The following is a 19,983-nucleotide window of genomic DNA, read 5'->3' as shown; positions in this document are numbered from 1 at the left end:
TTGTGGTATATATATATATATATATATATATATATATATATATATAAATGGGTGAAAATAACAGAGGTTCATAATGGTACCACTCATAAATTCCTGATTTCTGGCACACTTGACTTGCTGATACTGTTGTTTCCACTAACATACACTAGTGGAAGGTCTCACGCGTCTGCCTGCCACGAATCACCCATGAAATTTGAAAAATGTGAACGCAATGTGCATTGCAATTGCGTATCGTACGGTAATCGACGGCAGGTCCACAGCAGCTATCATGTACTGTTGTACGACGTACAATGTCGGGATGGTACGGGTTAAGAGCTTCTCAGGTGGGACCGTTGCATCAGAGGGGGATTGTGATTTTAATAAGTTATACCCAGTGCACACTCCTTTTTGCGAGGCTGATACGTAACCTGTAACCTTTGGGCTTGAGACTCTTGTGACTTTACCCTTTAATGTAGAGGACTTGTGCATTGCCTTATGTCTGGTGTTGAAATATTTGTTCAGGTTTGAGGTTCTTCCCATTCAGTTTAAATTTCTTCAGATGGTGGAAGTTGTCATCCTGTGAATTTTTACAGTACAGTAATCCCGCATATTTCGCGGTAGTTACGTTCTTGTAACCCCCGCGAAAAGTCAATTCCGCGAATACTCTATTAACAATTGAAAACTTGCACTTGTGTCCACCATGCTGCCCATCACACAGTCCATGTCCATACCGATTGCGAGACAATTCGCCGTCAGACAATTCCCCGTCAAAACATGGACGATTCCCCTTCAGAACAATTCGCACCCTGGACGATTCCCCGCCATTCTATAAATATACTAATCAATACTTTCACCAATATACTTATTATTAATTAATCAATACTTTAATAACTATATTTCAGGGGGATCCAGCAGTCTATGTTCAGTAGCGTAGGTTCTGGATATTATTTATTAGTTGTACCTTTAGTCAATAATTAACTTGTTTCTTCCTCGCTGTAGCCGCCTTTGAATTATATTCTAGCGTCACCCATAGCTATCTTCATTAATGAAGGCGAATTGTTTTGTGTTTGTTGTGACTGCGAATTGTCCCGAAACCTCCATACTCATCCCGAAATACCTTCTTACAAGATTGAAAGCACATACTCCATTATGAAGGAAAAACGTAAACACCGTACTGTAATACACAATTATCTACACATTTATTAACAAAACAGTACAAAATAAAAAGATGCATTAACTGGTGATAGCAAACACTCGCACGGTTGTTTCTTAGCTTGTCCAGTAACACAATTTTCTCTGCTAAGGTCATAACTTGATCGTTTTGTCACTTTGGAGTTCTTACTAATTGTATTATTAGCCTTTGGTGAGGCTGGCTTACGTCCTGGGGCCATGTGGAAAGCAAGTGGGAGGCAAGAGGCTCATATCATAGTGTGGTTACAACCACAACAGCCACCTAAGACAGTCAGGCGTGGACTGAAGAATGCGGGACAGAGAGCAGTGTTGCCATATCCAAACAACGAAATTATGCTAGGGCAATGAAAAAATTATGCTAGATTGAGCATATTTGTTCCAAGTAAAAAATTATTTATGCTAACTTGAAGCTAAATGATAAAATTCTATACATATTCGTGCAACATATTAATTATGTATTGTTTACTATGAAAATATTAAAATGAACCTACATACAGTAAGAGGATAAATATCGGTATCTACCCATACTGCTTTTTCCCACGAAACTTACGTTTTTCTGATGGATTTTGATGTGATTCGTTCGATTTTGAGCATCATTTCCGTCGGAAATAACCAGATTTTGAGATATGACCCCCCCCCCCATCCCCCTGAAATAATGAGGGATCTTTGGGGAATCGGGGGTTATAGGGAGGGGGGAAAACACAGAAAATGGTCATTTCCGACTGAAATGAAGCTGAAAATCGAATGAATCATACCAAAATCCATCGGAAAAACCTAGGTTTCATGGGTAAAGTACAAAGCTCAAACTTATCCTAACCTAACCGAACCAAACCGAACCTAACCTAAAACCTAACCTAACCTAATCCAACCTAACCTAACCTAACCTAATCCAACCCAACCAAGCCCAAACTGAAAGTAACCAATTATTCAAACATCTTACCTTGTTCGTCTCTCTCTCTCTCTGATTTGTAGCTTTTATAAAATTATTCTAAAAATATTCTATTCCATTCTAAATTATGCTAGAATGATTCTAAAACTTCTAATATGCTAAAAAATATTCCAGACTCGAAAATTTGATCAAAATTATGCTAAAAGAATAAAATTATGCTAGATATGGTAACACTGGCAGAGGGGCCACGGGAAAGGGACAGAGGGTGGCGTGAGTTTACCGCACTACAATTGGAAGCTGCGGGAATTTCAATTTTTTTTTTTTTTTTCTGTATATTCAAGGATATTTTTGTTGAACTTATTAATGCTAAGAAAATCCGCGAGAGGGCAAAACCGTAGACAAAAAATCCGCAAAAAATGCGGGATTACTGTACTTGATGATGGATATTTTTATGTAAAAGAAAATGAATTATCTAACATAAATTTTAGTAGTACAGGTAGTTCTTTTGTTCTGTCATGGTAATGGGAATGGACTGTCTTATAATGTTCAATATAACATTGGCATTTGTGATACTGCCAGGCTTACCATATATTGTATAAGTACTTGTATAGTTTTATATTATTATTATTATTTAAGAGAGAATCAGCACCTTCTTTTGTTGCAGCCAATCTTAAATGGGCGTGACAGTGTACAGAAGGTGCTGGACACATTCAGAGAACGTGGCGGCCACCTTGGTGAGATTGCTGAGCAGTACTATGGCCTCCTCATTGAGAACTTTGAGTGTGAACGTTCCATCTATACAGCTGTGGAGGTCACTGCAGGCAACAAGTAAGCAGGATTACCTTGAATTTTTCCATTTTAATCCCATGGTCTTATATAAATTATTTATGTAATGTCCATTTTTATGGTACTGGTAAGGATTTATGTAGTTTCATAAATTTGACCATGGGGACATCACAAGCTTTAAAGTGTTAAGTTTTGAAGCAAGGTTTGTTTACGCTGAGGAAGAAAGAATGCAGTATTGATGTAGGTTATTAGTTACTATGTTTTTATTTCAGACTGTTCCATCACATTGTTGAATCTGACAAGATTGGCACTCAGATCCTAAAGGAGATGAACAAGCAGAAACTACCTGGTGAAGTGACATTCATGCCCTTGAACAGATTAACTGTCAAGGAGATTGATTACCCACAAACCAATGTAAGATCTCACATTAGTTGCCATCATAATGTTTAACCCATTTCATCATTTTGTGTGTGAGAACATCCCCTGATTATATAGTTTAGGGAGACCAAACCTATTCTTCCTAATATGAGTAAAATTGTCTGATAGTACCCTAATTTAATTGAAAGAATCGCATCATAGTGAATAATCTCAACAGAATTTGTTTAATTCAGGTATTGATAGTCTTCTCTCTCTTTATAAAATATATTGTTCTTGTAATTTGTTCTTTCACATGACAGGATGCCATACCAATGGTGAGCAAGTTATCCTACTCTGAACGCTACCTCAAGGCTCTGAAGTACATATTTGGTCGTACTCTTATTTGCCGTAACCTGGAAGTGGCCACACACCTGGCAAGATCAACTCGATTAGATTGTGTCACTTTAGATGGTGATCAGGTAAGCTAATACTTGGTTATGTGTAATGTAATTTTCTTATTAGAATAGGTAGATTATCGAGAGAGCCAGTGTGAAAGTTGATTGGGTATTATATATGAGGCTCCTAGGACCAGAGGGGCATAACCTATGCTAGGTATATTTTGAGTTATTGAAGGTTAAAGTTGGAGAATCGTTGGCATAATGAGTCTGAACCAAAAAGACATCATCTATCTATCTGTTTATTGCCAGACGCCTCAGTCCCGTTTGGGGTGGCCACAAACAAATCGCCTAGTCGCCCTGTCCCCCTCCATTTCACTGCCCCGCTCCCAACTCACACCCCCCTTTCTCATGTACCTCTCCACCCCATCCCTCTATCTCATCCTCAGCCTCCCCCTCCCTCTTCCCCCCTCCACCTCACTCACATACACTTTCTTCGTCAATCTTTCACCCTCCATCCTCTCCACATGGCCAAACCACCTCAGTGTGTTCCTCATAACGCTTCCTATCACATCCACATCCACACCACAACGCTTCTTTATATCCTCATTCGTCAGCCTGTCTCTCCATGTGACTCCACAGGCTCCTCTTAAATAACTCATTTCCACTGCTCTCACTCTTGACTTGTGTCCTTCCAACAACGTCCAAGCTTCACTTCCAGATGTTAGGGTTGGTATCACAATACTGTCATGTAGTAACTTTTTCACTTCCATGCTCACTTCCCTGTTTCTTATCACTGCTTTCAAAGATCCAGCAACCTTTCTTCCCTGCTGTACCCTTTCAAGCACTTCACCCTCCAAACCTCCATCCTTACTCATCACACTACCCAAGTACTTAAACGTACTCACATTTTCCAATTCCTCACCATCCAACCTCACTGTACATTCACTGACTTCACCTCTCTCAAAGACCATCACTTTACTCTTCCCTACATTCACCTTTAGATTCCATTTCTTACACACTCTCCCAAACTCATCCACCAAGCCTTGCAGCTCCCCTTCGTCTTCACTCAACAACACAGTATCATCTGCAAACAACAGTACAGGGAGTTTCCAAACTCTTTCCTCTCTCACCAGGGTCACTCCAACATCTACTACCCTACCTTGTACCTCTTTTATTACCCCATCCATGTACAGATTGAACAACCATGGAGACATGACACATCCCTGTTTCAACCCAGCTTTCAAAGAGAAAAATTCACTTAGTTCACCATCCACACGCACTGCAGCCTTCGCACCATCGTACATACTCTTCACAGCATTCAACAACTTCCCATCTACTCCATATATTCTTAACACTTTCCACAATCCTTGTCTATCCACTCTGTCATATGCTTTCTCCAAATCCATGAAGGCCGCATACAACTTCTTTCCCTTCTCTAGAAACTTTTCCACTAAAGATCTAAGAATGAATATCTGAACTACACAACCTCTTCCCTTCCTAAAGCCTCCCTGTTCTTCTCCAACTAATTTCTCTGTTCTTTCTCTAACTCTGTCAATAAGTATCCTACCTTACACTTTTCCTATTATACTAAGAAGACAAATGCCCCTATGATTACCACACACTTCTTTTTCCCCTTTTCCTTTGTACAAGGGAATAATTATACCTGATTTCCAATCCTCCGGGACTCTACCTTCCTCCCAGGCATCATAATTATACCAAAATGATTGTCTCAGCGAGTACTTTTGATCTGTTTATTTTGAAAAAAAAATAGAGAGAGGAATTATTTTTTATAAGGGGGAGTTTGCCCCTCCCTTCCATGAGAGCCACACACAAAATATTCCTAAATGGAAAAACTAGTTAATATAAAGTATTACTATTATGAGTACAGTAAGTTGTCAAAATCTTATTCTTTTTTTACCTTTAGTTTTTTTTTTTTTTTTTTTTTTTTTTTTTTTTTTTTTTTTGAGACCTGAAAAGTATACTTACAGATGTTGAATATTATTTAAAAATATGAAGTAACAAAATACATATGCTTACATTTCCTTCAAGGCCAATGTGCTCACGTGGTTTTATGGGGGGGGGGTAAGTATTCGAGGAAGTTGTCGTCCGGGTCTGTTTTGCTGCAACACGTGTCTGATTAGCTTGGCTGGTATAGGCTTGTCCACTGTCTCTTTTCATCCTTGTCACTGGTTTTTTCCAAGTTTCTGGCTTCCTGAGACACTTGCAAGTATGCTGTGGGTGTTGTTCATCCCTTTCCTTGTCACTGTCACTCATGACAAAAGGTATAATCCATCGTATAAGTTGTGGGGGGGGGGGGAATGGCGACAACAGCCTGGCCACTGACGTCTCACGTGTTCATTGAGATGTGTGGTGTTGGTTGGCGGGCAGTGGATGGCTTGTGATTGGCTGAGCAGCAGGCATGTACCAATATACGAATGCTCATTGGCTGCCCAGGTACAGAGGCATCCGCCCTTCTGGCCCTCATATGAAGAGTTAAACGGAGGTTTTCCTCATATGAAACTACGCAGTTCTAATCTATCCTGCCACCTGCTGCATGGTCGATCTTTGCCTGAAAAATCACACCATGTAATACAGGAAGGTTTGAGCTATCTTTTCTCTGCAGAATGTACATTTCTGCCATTTTGAGGGTTACGCCCCTCTGGTCCTAGGAGCCTCGTATGATATTTACCCAAATGTGTGCTTTTCCTTAAAAGAATCTGGCATAGTACTGGTAGTTTCTGCAGAGATGTAATTGCACCAGTCTAAACAAACATAGGGTTTATATATTACCAGAACAGCGCCAGCCTGAGATGAAACTGCTACCAAAGAACATACTGTAAACTGTATTTCTTGTTAATGGCTTGTGTGTCAGAACTTGCCAGTTTTTATTTGGTTATTTGAGAGGTGTCATTAATCCACTTCTCTTTTTAACAATGAAGTCAGCCTTAGCTCTTCCTCCCACATTTGCATTTCAAAGCTCAGCCATTCATTCTTAGTGTCATTCCCAAATTGACATTTTATGTTCTTGTGTCCATACCCCATATACCCCTGTATTGTATATCACACATTGAAAATTTTGCCTGTTGTGCACACTACACTTGTGCAGTTGCATCTTCAGTGAACCTGTGTATTACAAAATATACACAGTAAAGTCCTGTGACTCCTGGAGTTACAGTTGAGTGGTTTCTTTTTCTAGGTATCAAGTAAAGGCTCCTTGACTGGTGGTTACTTCAACACTTCACGTTCCCGGTTGGAGATTCAGAAGACAAGGTCAGAGCTAAGGGATCAGATCACTTCTGCTGAGACTGAACTGAGAACACTGCAGGACACACTAAGAAACACGGAACAGGAAATTAACAAGATCGTGTCAGAAATGCAGAAAACAGAAATAAAAAACAGCAAGGCCAAGTATGTGTATTATATATTTATTTGCTTACAGTGTATCTTAAGTGCTGTAACTTCTGCAAGCCATGTGTGGCGTGTAAACTTTTTAAAAATAACGAAGGTTCATTAAGTTAATGGCATGTTTTATTTGTTCAGTTTTTACATTTTGCATGGAGAATATTTTTAAGGCTAAGTATGAGTAAGAAGAGAATTTTGACAGCTTTATACAGTATTTACAAGTTAATTGAAATGTGACCCATCTCACTGGAGGCTACATCGATAGTTTTGCCATTTGGCTTTCTTATTCATTTTCTTCCATCTAACATATTTTAGTGGGAGATAGTATATAGGCAATTTTTTTTAAAGATATGTAAATATAACCATTGAAGTTTTTGTATATTTAATTTTGGTGTCATATTGCAGGAATCTATTTGAGAAAGTTAAAACTGACATCCGGTTGATGAAGGAGGAGCAATCTGGGCTGGAGCGCACCAAGCAGCCAAAGGAACGATCCCTAACCCAGCTGAAGGCCAATCTTGAAGCCATGATGGCCACAAAGGAGGGTCTAGAGTCGGAGCTTCACCAGGAACTAATGGCCACACTCAGTGTACAGGTAACGCATTGATACACTTGCAGTTCCCAACCATCCATCAGTCCTTTGTTGCCCAGTCAGAAGCTTAGGGACCTGGATGAAGCTACTCAGTCCAGACTTTAAAGGGGAGGGTGGTCACTGTTTCCCTCTGATGTGGTTTTTCATCCCTTCCTCTATGCTGATACTGTGCTTTTATCTTTTGTTTAACACAGCCTAACTTCTTCAGCTTAATGGGACCTGTTGCATGGGAAGGTTAAAATATATGTTAGCTTCCTCAGTAACTACAAGATATACCCTTTCCAGCATAATCACTACCAGGTATCACTGAGATAAAAATAAAGCACTCCTTCGTTTTGTGAGGAAGAGTTTGGAAAAAATGCATTACGTACCGATATATCATGTGCCAAATGGGAAAAATATTGATCTTTTAAACCTGGTCTTGCTTCACAAGGAAATGGTGCGTAGATTCTAAGATATCTTGCTATTCATTGTTTTCTTTTTTCAGGACCAGCATGAAGTTGATCAGCTTAATGATGATATCAGAAAACTGACTCAAGAAAACAAGGAAGCCTTTACTCGGCGAATGAAGTTAGAGGCTGATAAAAATAAGTTAGAGAATCTGCTGACAAATAATCTTCATAGGAGAAAAGATGAACTTATGCAGGTAAGATTGTAAAACTGTATCTACCTGACCTAAGCATTGGGTCTTCCATCACTTGAGTATCTATTTATTATTAAAAAAAAAAAAAAAAAAAAAAAATCCACATTACTTTGAGACCAGTAGGTGACATGAGTTCATGTTGATCATGTGGTAGCATGATTGCAATTTATGATAAATATATTACAAAAGTACTGTAAAAGGGGTTTTACCAATGCCCGCAGCTGGACTTCTTGTTAGATCACTTGCTAAAACCGCTTCAAAGAAACTTCGATTATTGTACAGAGTCTGTAACTTCTTCATAGACGAGCAGCTAGCAGTAATTTACAAAGAGTCGTGTACTTTCATCTGGAATGTTGCATACCCTTGTGGAGAGGTTGCACTTAACAACCCCCCCTTCCCCCAACATCCGCTTTTGGTGAGAAACATCGAAAATTCATAGAGAAATCGCTCACCTGAGGTTTAAAATACCCGATTTAGGTACGAGTACTTCCTTACCTGACTGGGTTTTCTAACAGGCTGGCACCAAAGAAAATGAGTTCTATGGGAGGGTAACTATTTTATCCACTCTTAAACAGTATTTATTTATTTGCTTGGTACGAATTTATATGTAGTACAAGAGTATATTGGTTTTCAAACAGTAATATAGGCATTATAAGCATTGTTTCACTCACTAACTCATCACCATTCATGACCTTTTTTTTCCCACATTACCTGATCATCATTTCTGACTGTTTCTTCCTCTAATGCTATGTAAACTTTGTCCACCACATTGTCATCGATTGGGGAATCACTCTGGCCCTGAATGTCTTTATTGGCCAGGTCACTGGTAACAGGTGAATTGCCGAGACAATGGCGTGCAGGGAGGGGGGGGGGGAGGTTATGTGGTGTAAGGCATTGTTCCTGCTTGGCATCTTGTAGAGGAAGGTGTCCCGTGTATACGTGCCAAAAATCACTTGCGAAAATTGAAAATTTTGCAAATTAGTTACCTTGCAATGTTGCCGCGTTAATTCACGTCGCCGGGACGGCACGGGTTAAACAGCTAGACAAACTTCAAAATAAAGCTGTTATAATTATTAGTAACCCTGCTATTACAAATGAATGTAAATTCCCCAAGCTAGACCATATAGCCCTGCTATATAGCAAGACAGCTACCTGGACGGGGCACAAACACTCAACCTTATGGTTTCTAGTCAAGTGCTCAACCACCAAATCACACTGCCCCCCTATTACAAATGAAGTACCTCCCCTACAAGTAAAAAGTAAGTAAGAGTAAGTAATAAGGACTAGCATCAAGCTTAAGAGGACTATATGGCACTAAAACCGCTGCATAAAAAATAACGGGTACGCTATGTTGCAATAAAAGCAGAGGGGAAGGCGGGGAAGACAATAAATGAGAGGCAAGATACGGGTTTGAGATAGGAAGTGCTTGAGGTGTGTGACGGAAAACACAGGGGATTCACCAAGAAGATCGGCTAAGGTAGGGGGACATCAAAGGGAGTAAAGGAATGGGAGAGTCCGTCTGCGCACGGCGTGGAACTGAGGGCAGTCAAGCAAAAGATGGTGGACTGAGTGGAACCTGACAACATTGACAGATCGGAGGAGTGCCTCCTGACATTAGAAAGCCATGTGTGATCTGCATGTGGCCAAGGCGCAGATGAGTTAGGGCTGTTTCCCAATGCCTGTTGCGATGGGAGGACGACTGCCAGGGAGTAACAGTATGTGTGATGGAGCAGAGTTTGTTATCAGTTGTAGTCGTCCATTCTGCATGCCACCGCTGGCCAAGAAGATGGGTAACAATCGGGAAATAATCAGTTGCCGGGATAGGACGAGGTGTGACAGAGCGAGAGGTGACAGGCCATGAACCCTCTCATTACCCGGTATCCCAACATGGCTTGGGACCCAACAGAAGGAGACAGACTTCAGTTTGGTGGTAATACAGAACAACCATTCCTGTATCTCCAACACTAGTGGGTTGCTGGCCGGGATATACTGAATACCATGTAGTGCAATAAGTGAATCCGTGAAAATAACAAAAGTGTGTAAACTTGATCGGTATATAACACGAAGGGCTAGTAAAATGACCAGCAGTTCAGCGGTGAAAATACTGGCAGCTTGTGGAAGGCGGATCTGATAAGTATGGTCTGGGAAAAGAACAGCAAAACCCGAGCCCACAGATGACTTAGAGCCGTCTGTGTACTCTGGGGTCGCTGAGGAGTGACAACGTATATGATCCATAAAAAGATGATAGAGTTCGTGTGAGGTGGAAGAGGACTTTGGGCGAGAGAGCAGGGCACCACAAACAGTAGGGCGAGGAAGAAGCCAAGGCGGAAACATAGAATCTCGCAGGGGGAGAACTGAAATAGCAGGGAAAGAAAGGGTTGCAAGTAAATTGGAGACCCTACAAGTAAAAAGGGATGTTGCCTTGCATCATTTTACAGATACTTTTATGACAAATGCTCAGACGAAGTTGCATCCACTGTGCCACCTCTCCATGCCTTCCCCCGCACTACTCGGGCATTTGGTAGCGCTCATTGCTTGACTGCCATATGGCAGAAATTTTGCCTATCAGAATTCTTTATTCTCCGAAGTGCATCCCTTTGGAACTTGCTTCCTCTAAGTGGTGTCCCCCCTAACTTCAACCTATGGCTGTTCAAGTCCAATTGTCACAGATTTTTCATGAATGGAGGACACCAGTAATCTGGTGTATGGATTATTTTTTTATTCATTTGTTTTTCATTCCTCTGTTCTGTTATTTAGAAAGAAATCACCAGTCATGCAACTAGGTTTTCCTCAAGAATGCATGTATTTTTTACTCAGTACCTTCAAAGTGACATTAAAAAATTGAATCTAGCAGTAGTTGTTCCTTAGGCAGCTGCTTTCGAGAAAGTTTGGGATGCATCTGGTGAATAACTTTCAAGGGAGAATGGTTACACCATGCAGATTTGGTACATTTTCAGAGGCCACCTCTGTGTAATCTAAACTACCGTCTGATCCAGTTCGTGGTTTGAATGATGTCAATTGCAAGTACTCTGTGCAACCTAACTACCTGTAGAGATGTCATCCAATTTTTTCTTCAATATTTTATGATTTTCAGGCCTTACAAGAAATCTCTGTAGAAGATCGTAAGCGTCAGTTGGAGCACAGCCAAAGTGAGATCCAGAGAGTAGATGCCAGGATTGAGGAGGTGGCTGTGCAGTTCAAGGATGTAGAGAAGAAAGTCACAGAACACCAGAAGAAAGAAAAGGTATGTATGTATGATGAGATGGGGTGGTGTAGGGATGGTGAGAGTTGGAGGGAGGGATGACTGATTGCTGAGGACAGACTGACATGGATGCCATTTATTTGTGGTCACCCCTTCCAAGATTAACCCCTAAATGCTGGGCTATTTATAGCACAGTTGTTCTTTCACTGTGGGCATTTTTTCTGAAAATAGCCTGTATTCAAATCTTAGTATCTCTCAAACTATAGCAGTTAGGGAAACAAATTAAAGATTGTATTACTCAACAACTCTTCTTCTTGCAAAAGAAAGTGTCCCAAGGCCTGTAGGAAGTGCTTTGATGGGTAAGGACATGATGAATAATTTTTGGCGTGTGAAGCAGGTATGTTCGTGTGTTTGCGTGCAGCCCTGATTTTGGCTTCACTCTTTATGTGATAACTTCTCCATTACTAGATAAACTAGACACAATGGTGTCCAAGGCACACCCTATGGCACTATCACTGAGTCCTGTCCATGGAAAGAGGCTTGGCAGAGGTGGATGAGGGAAGGTGCCCACATAAGGCGGGAACGGACTCAGACGAGAGGTTTAAGAAAAAATTGTCCTACACCTGGCAAATTCATAGAGACAGCTAAGGTATGCTTGCCTTGGGTGAGAGGAGTCACTCCTGAACCTTTGGTGACGAGATCAAGTGGTGGCCGCTTCAAACTGTGCCCACAAAAACGGTTTTAATTGTGGTTCCTACCAAGACCTGACGGTTAGGAGTTAAGGAATTGGGCCCTAGTTTTTGTTTGTTTTATTTTATTATTTAGTTGTATTGATGTAAATTGGCTGTCAGTAATTATTTCCAGGACTACTGGAAAAGGAGTATAGTACTCATGTGTTCCTAAAATATTATAGAAGTCATCAGAGGGAGAGGAGTAGAATCAGGAAACCCCTCTTCTTTGGTTTGACATGGATATTGCAACCCCACTGCCCTGCATTTTTGTTACTGGAAGTGTTGTACTTCCTGTAGTCCAGGATTGGGAAAGATTACTTAGGACTTCTTTCTTCTTGGTTTTCATCTGTTTGATCAGAGGGTCATGTTTTGATATACTCCATCTTTCACCCTTGCCATTTTGGATATTGTATTAGAATGATGAATTTCCTGGTTGTTCATTGTCTACTTTAATGTGATTGTGAGAAGCAGATGTACTGATGGTAATGTGGCCTTAGACTCATTATGATGAGCCAGTGGACTGTGGCCTTAAATTGCACTCCTCCTGCAGTCCATCTTCCTCCTGTAATTGAGAATGTTTGTTGTTGCTGTACCCCAGTTCATCTGTTCAAGCAGATCCATTGACCTCTGGTAAGCAACTGCCCCTACTGGGGGCAGGTGCATACCAGTTCCCTACACTGCTGAAGTGTGTTTGTGTCTTAGTGTAGTATGTGCTGTGCTGTGCTCCATTAAGTATATTTAGTGTGGGCCTCTACTACAAGCTGGGCACATGTTGTGTTTGATTCCACCTAACCTAGATCTAAGCAGGTAGCTGAGGAGGGCTGAGTGATGACCTGCTCTAAGTCTGCTCAGGCAAACTTCATTGTCTTTTACTGAAGGATGCCTCTGATGGTTGTACGTGAGGAGGGGGGCATGTAGTATGGTGTTGCGATCGAGGTGTTTTTATTGCCCAGCACCTGAAGTGAGTATCCAGGTGTTTCTTCATTGCTAGTGTTGGAGTAGGTGGTATGCTGTTGTAAAGGGTTTGTTGATGTTTGTTTTATTTGCCTAGGTATGTTGTGTTTTGTCTTATTTGATGACGGGTGTTGTCTATTGGCATTGGCTGCTGCATAGAGTTGTGTGCCCCACATGAAGGTAGTCTGTGACAGGGAGGACATATCTATCAGTGTAAGTGGGTTGTGAGAATGTTTGTATAGCCAGGTAGTGGATCCATCTCATGATATTGTTGCCATCACATGAAGGCATGGATAAAATGGAAGTGGAGCAGGAGCTTCATTTACAGGGTTTGGATCAGTGGGTGACGAGTAATTAGAGTAGATTGTGAGCTGTAAGATTGGATCTGATTGAGTATGGTACCAGTTGTAGAATTGGAAAGTCGTGTAAGTCCCGTGCAAAAATCTACCAGATACTATTATCCTGTATTAAGTGTTTGTTTGTTTGTTTGTGTGGAAAACTCGTTTACATAGTTTTCTTAAATTTCAGAGTTTGAAAGTGGAGTTGGAAAAAGTCAAAGCTAAAGAAAAGGAGGTGATGGAGAGGATGGAAGAAGATGCAAAAGATCTTGAGAAGATGGCATCCAAGCAGACTCTGCTGCACCAGAAAATAGATGAATGTACAAAGAAGATCCGTGATCTAGGGTCATTGCCTTCTGAAGCATTTGATAAATATCAGGTGAGTAGCTACACCGTCAGAGCCAAAAGTTGCTTTTGCACCAGACTCATCTGGACATGAACCCAGTGTACTGTAGGTTGAGGTTGCTTTTTTGCAGTCCACTGTCCTACTATTGGAGGATAGGGAGGGAAGTGAGGGATATTTGTACAGTCGCCCCAAGAAGTGATGGCAGAGTTTCAGATTGCTTCGGTCACTCTGCCCTACGTTCAATGAAAACAGTGAATATAAGGTAAACATTCAGTGCCTTCATCACGTCATATCAAATAAAATATATATCTTATGGCGCTAAGAATAATGTAAAATGAATAATGGGAGGCAGTAATATATTAGATTTAGAAGTTAACACAGTTACCTTTCCCGATTTGAATGAATGTGAAATGTATTACTCCACGCGCGGTGGGCAGTAGGCCTATAACTCCGTGTTCCTGATTTATTTTTTCCCAGGATTTCAGATACAGATGCTCTAGTTTTGAAGACCAGTTAAAAAAAAAATCATGTGACTGCAATACACTGCCTTATTTTCAAATGCTATGGTGATGATACAGCAACAATAAGGATGCCCTAACAATGAAAGTATTCTTTGTAATGATGCCCTACCTGCGGTAGCAGCAAGACCATACTACCTTTTATTCTGTCTTCCTCCCGCCAGTAATAATTATAATTAGCAACTTTATTACCAATTGATGCAAAATTATTTTTTTTAGCTGTAAGGAGGTATGACAGATTTTACCGTTTTCTCTTACACCAGGCAATCAACAGGACCAAAACATGAGTTCATAAATTCTTGCAATGCAAAAGCATGCACTTTTTACTCCATCTTTTAATCTTGATATGTCTGTTTAAATAAACTGTAATGTCCTGCTGAACAGAAAATACTGATTTGGAAGTTTTGAACTCAATTGTTTGTTTATGAACCTCTGCATTTTATTACTCTTGTTAATCGATTATGCACTGAGGATATCAGACTATGACGAGTTAGCATTCACCAAGGAGCTCCGACTCTAGGCAAATTTCGAGGTTCTATTTTTATACTTCTTTCACCGACAGCCCTCTGGCTTATATTAAGTAATTCAGAGATTTTTCTTAATGGAAAACTGGCCAAAGGCAGTATAATAACTGCATGTCTTTGAGTAAATGTTATCTCCTTTCGTGCGTGTTGATCGAAACATTTAAAATAGCTTACTGGCTTACGCCGCCTTCCCGCTTTCTGTCGTCGTTCATGGAGAAATTGGAATCGGAAATAAATGACTTTAAATTAGTCCCTAATATTGTAACGGAAATTATTTTTTAAATAATAGTTACTAATTTTAGTTGTTTATTGAAGCTCCCTTTTGCTCAGTTTTATGCTACTAAAAAATTATTGCGTTTTACCATACTACTGTAGGTTAGAACTTCACAAATTATTCCTGACTGTCCCTGAGCGATAGTTGTGAAATTTCAATTAGTTCCGTTTAGGATTTCCTATTATCGTAACTAACGAACTGCTTCCTACAATTTTGAAATATACAGGTACTTTGGCATTGATTTAATGTTTTTAGTAACAATTTTACGTATTAGGTTTCACCTCGTAGAGATATAAGGAAGAATATATGCACTATCGCTGACTGAAAACTTCTGGATACTCTGCCGTCACTTCTTAGGCCGACTGTACAAGAGCAGTCACTGGTATGATTAATTTCCCTGAGGTGTCCCTCCAGCACCAGAAACAAAAATGAATGTTAGATAAAGAAGCCAATTTTGTTTTAAATTTTATATTTTTTAATGAATTTTTTCTCATATGTTTTTCCTGTAAAGAGTGCCAGTGTCTGAAAAATTGCTGCTGTATGGTTAGCTGGATTTACCCCCATTAGCTCTTAATGACTTCTTGAAGGGAAGGGGGGACTTATTTTTATCTGGTGAACTATTGATTGTTAGAGGCATGGTAGTGGATTGATCAGTGATTGGGAACCTTCATTGCACTCATCTTTTCCTGACAATTCCCTTGAGCTTTAAGACAGCTTCAGACTAGAGAGGTTTGGCATAGGATTATCATCTCTTCACAACAAGTTAGATCTCCAAAGCTGGATGAAACTATATATATATAGTGATAGCAATAATAAAATGAATTATGGAATATGGTTCAGGAGGTTAATTTTATGGTAGTACTTAATTATTTATGCTGCAAATGTTGATCTTCATTTTGTGTTGCCACAGAATCTAGCAACCAAGCAACTCTTCAGAAAACTGGAGGGAGCCAACACAGAACTGAAGAAGTACTCTCATGTAAACAAAAAGGCACTTGACCAGTTTATATCATTCTCAGAACAGAAGGAGAAGCTTGTTTTAAGGAAGGACGAGTTGGACCGAGGGTAAGGCAATTTTATGCATAGAGAAAATTCTGCTTACATTTTGTTCACAGTTTGTTTTAAAGAGGTAGCAATTTTGGAGTCCTGGATTTCCCCTTTCTTAGTAGTAGTTTGGGGATATGAGAACCTCATTTTTATCACTTGTATTGCATGCAGCTTTTTACCTTAAAGTATAGGAGCAGCTGTGTTGGTGTTTCCATTTTCCTTTGTGTGTGTTTTTAGTAAAGTCATTATTTAAACTTAATCCCAGCTGAGAGATTGAATGAGGCAGCATAGGAAAACACTTAGCATGCCTGGTGAAATGTAGCCTACAGTCAACCTACCTTGTTTTAAGCCATCACTTGGTGACACTGATTTAACTGACTGACTCCATTGGTTGTCGATGGTGGTGGCTGTCATACTCATTTAATGTAGAGCTGCCTTCAACATCATCATCATCCAAATCTCCTTTCCCACCCTAGGGCAGAGTAAGGAGTAGCAGTGTCCAGACAGCCCAAGTTTGCCCACTCCAGTGGGCCTACTTTCATCACATTCTGTAGCATCACATAAATGAATCCGATAGAGTCAGTCCGAGTGTTATCATGTTTAAAGGGGTGCCAAATCCCTGATCATGCACTTTTCACAACATTCATCCAGCCAGCCCTTTCATCTTTGTTTCACACAGTGCCATCATGGCATATCTCACACTCTTGAACACATTCACTACTTCTGCCTTCCTGTTCTCATTCACACCTCTCACATTTCACATGGCCATGTGAAAATGCCCGTTTGGTTGGGGCCGTGGACAGGTATTGGGCCCTCCGAGGCTTTTTGAATCGTCTGTCGTGGTTATGTGATTTTAGATTGGGAAATCGGGGGGACACTTAACCCGGCCAAAAACCACGGTTATATGGTTACCACCCAGCATAGTAAGTGGTTTCTTGGGTACGGGAAACCATTTGGCTTTCACTCTGTGTAGAGACCATGAGGCATCCCTACATTGAGTGAGTGGATGATGGGCACCCCCACCGACCACAACCTTACTTTCTTCACCTTTATCGATCTTTTACTATGCCTGCACTTGTATTTTCTTATTTCTACCAACCTTTCTGTCACTTTTATTACTCTTCCTTCCACCATTTACTTCTACATTGAGTGTAACTCAGGAAACGCTTTACAGTGCTGGGTGGTAACCATATAGCCAAATAATGGAGTGATGTGGAGCCTACTATTATGCTCCTGTTAAATGAATGTAGAGACATATGCAGCCTCCACTTGGGAACCAGACCTCCACACTCTTCCCCACACCTTGCTGTAGGAAAGGTCTGTTCATCACAAGGAATTATTGATTCACTGCATGAAGTGACCCTGTAGGGGGCATTTACTTGCCTGTGGTTTGTGGGTCTGCTTGGTCAGACATAACAGGGTTATTTAACAAAAAACAATTAATTAGTATCCCTAAACACTCTTCCCATCCCCTGAAAGGAGCATACGAGTGATGGTAAAGGGTGTCTTCAGTCTGCAGTCCCTTTGGTTCATGTTCCTTTGAGCATGGGGCCACAAGATCAGCAAAGCTGTTTAGGATAATACTGCAGCATGAGGGCAAAGTTACTCATATCATTAGGCAGTGCAAAGGCATTACTAAAGTCACTCATGTCAGTAGAAGCTCTTAGTATGTGTTATTTACATATGTTTCACATTATCGCAGGTATGACAAGATCAAGGAGCTCATGAGTGTATTGGAGCATCGCAAGTATGAGGCAATCCAGTTCACTTTCAAACAAGTATCCAAGTACTTTAGTGAGGTGTTCAAGAAGTTAGCACCACAGGGTCATGCACAGCTAGTTATGAAGTCAGATAATGATGATGAGAGTGAGGTAAGTTTCTTGGGCTGGCTTGATCACCCTAGATGAAAATTATTATTACTGTATATATGGGAGGAGGAGGAGAGTTGAGCAATTTGGTATGTCTAAGATGTTTGTTTCAGCTTCTTTGTTGTTGAAATTTCTCTGCCATTTGATTAAATATATTTTGTATTGCTGCTCTGAGAAATGCATTAGTTGCCTGTACATTTTTAAATAATTATTGTTCAGAAGTTTTATAATTTGCCATCCAACAGCAAGAAGAGCAGGGGACAGTTGACAACTTCACTGGAGTGGGCATTAGAGTGTCTTTCACGGGGAGAAATGCAGAGATGAGGGAAATGAATCAGCTGTCTGGTGGACAGAAGTCACTAGTTGCCCTAGCACTTATCTTTGCTATTCAGAAGTGTGATCCTGCACCCTTCTACCTCTTCGATGAAATTGACCAGGTATGTTTTAGTAAATAACAAGTGTTGCCATTACGATTCTAGAGCAAAAAAAACGTCTGTATTGCCTGTAAATTGCCAATAGTATTTGGTTTCATTTGATCTGCAACAAGTGGCTGTTTATATCAACAGTAGGGAAGTTAAACTGTTTATACACTCTGAGGACATGACTAAAATATATGATTGGTTTTTGTAGGCTTTGGATGCCCAGCACAGAAAGGCAGTGGCTGACATGATTCATGAACTGAGCAAGGATGCCCAGTTTATCACCACCACCTTCAGACCAGAGCTCCTGGAACATGCAAACAAGTTCTATGGTGTCAAGTTTCGTAACAAAGTTTCCCACGTGGAATGTGTGGCACGAGAGGAGGCGTATGACTTTGTTGAAGATGACCAGACTCATGGTTGAGCTACCCTGATATTCCCCAGCTGTCTTGTACTCCACACATTCACATTTTGTTTGGAAGAGAGTATATTTTTATATCCCATAATTACTGTTAATGTTGTTTTCAAAAAGACTTTGTAAGAGGTAATTTTGAGTGTGTGGCAGCTGGAGGATCAGTAGCAGATTCAGAGTGGATGTGGGTGAACCTGTGATGTGATTTTTTTAAAGTGAGAGTTTACGTTATAAAGTGTACATATTTTTCATACAAAGCATTGCTATCTTAGTTAAGGACAGATATTTTATATGTACAAAAATTTAAATTACAGCTTAGCTTATTTTTATGTGCAAACAAAAAGTGGGACCTGAGGTACCATATTTTTTCATAAAAGATAGCACTTTAACAGAATTTTTTGTTTTGTTACGAAAGCAAGTAATTTCTTTAAATGGATAATTGAAAGTTTTAGTTGAAGGAAAATTTTATTGTCAGTTATTTGCAGGTAGTAATGGCAATTACTATGATCATGATTAATAAAGTGCTCTTTTTTTATTTCCTAATAAAGATTCAATTTGATTATGACTTAATATTAACCTGAATCAGACTTACTGACTGAAAATGAGCTAGGCAAGACTTTAGAAGCTATAGTGTGAAGTTAATGTATGTAGGGTTCCTGGATTGGAGATGGGGATATATGGTAAAGGTTGGAGTATGAAATCTAAAGTATGGAGGTGATTGTCAGTGCAGTTTTTTTCTGGATATTGATGAGCATTTATTAAAAAAAATAAATAAATGAAGGAAGGTGATGTGTGATGTGCTTGCTAATGAATGGAGTTTATTGGAGTACCTGGGTGCAGTAATGTGGCAAATATGCACTGAGAGTGGAAAGTCAGTAGTACAGGAAGGAAAATAATGATGCTCTGAAATCCTTTATGCTAACTCTGAGTGTGGGGACTGCAGGAGGAGTGTATGAAAATATTATATGTTCACCCTAATGTATAGGTGGGAGACCCTGTGCCAAGAAAATGAAAAGTCTGGTGGTGGTAATGGTGTGTGTAGTTGAAGTGATGGATGTTGTGGTGGTAGTAGTAGAGGTGATGGTTACTGTGGTGAGTGATGAATGCAGTGAC

The 19,983-nt window shown here is 40.2% G+C and overlaps 1 protein-coding gene across 2 annotated transcripts in view; it reads left to right on the top strand.

Annotated features, from left to right (window-relative positions):
- SMC3 (structural maintenance of chromosomes 3) overlaps positions 1-19,428 on the top strand; it is a 55,985-nt gene extending 36,557 nt beyond the window's left edge. For both annotated transcript variants that reach the window (XM_080287134.1, XM_080287135.1), the window contains exons 14-25: positions 2,724-2,887; positions 3,118-3,259; positions 3,523-3,681; positions 6,797-7,008; positions 7,408-7,597; positions 8,082-8,240; positions 11,332-11,481; positions 13,653-13,841; positions 16,035-16,189; positions 17,874-18,042; positions 18,285-18,476; positions 18,670-19,428. In XM_080287134.1, the coding sequence (XP_080143260.1) occupies positions 2,724-2,887; positions 3,118-3,259; positions 3,523-3,681; positions 6,797-7,008; positions 7,408-7,597; positions 8,082-8,240; positions 11,332-11,481; positions 13,653-13,841; positions 16,035-16,189; positions 17,874-18,042; positions 18,285-18,476; positions 18,670-18,882 (2,094 nt within the window). In that variant the 3' untranslated portion in view covers positions 18,883-19,428. The remainder of the gene's footprint in view (positions 1-2,723; positions 2,888-3,117; positions 3,260-3,522; positions 3,682-6,796; positions 7,009-7,407; positions 7,598-8,081; positions 8,241-11,331; positions 11,482-13,652; positions 13,842-16,034; positions 16,190-17,873; positions 18,043-18,284; positions 18,477-18,669) is intronic.
- Positions 19,429-19,983: the final 555 nt, after the last annotated feature.

This window comes from Coenobita brevimanus, chromosome 116 (assembly GCF_032717465.1).
Source record: "Coenobita brevimanus isolate Jiangsu-jjx chromosome 116, ASM3271746v2, whole genome shotgun sequence".
NCBI classification, from domain to species: Eukaryota; Metazoa; Arthropoda; class Malacostraca; order Decapoda; family Coenobitidae; genus Coenobita; species Coenobita brevimanus.
The sequence above is the reverse complement of the archived record's forward strand: the minus strand, read 5'-3'. Positions and strand labels throughout refer to the sequence as shown.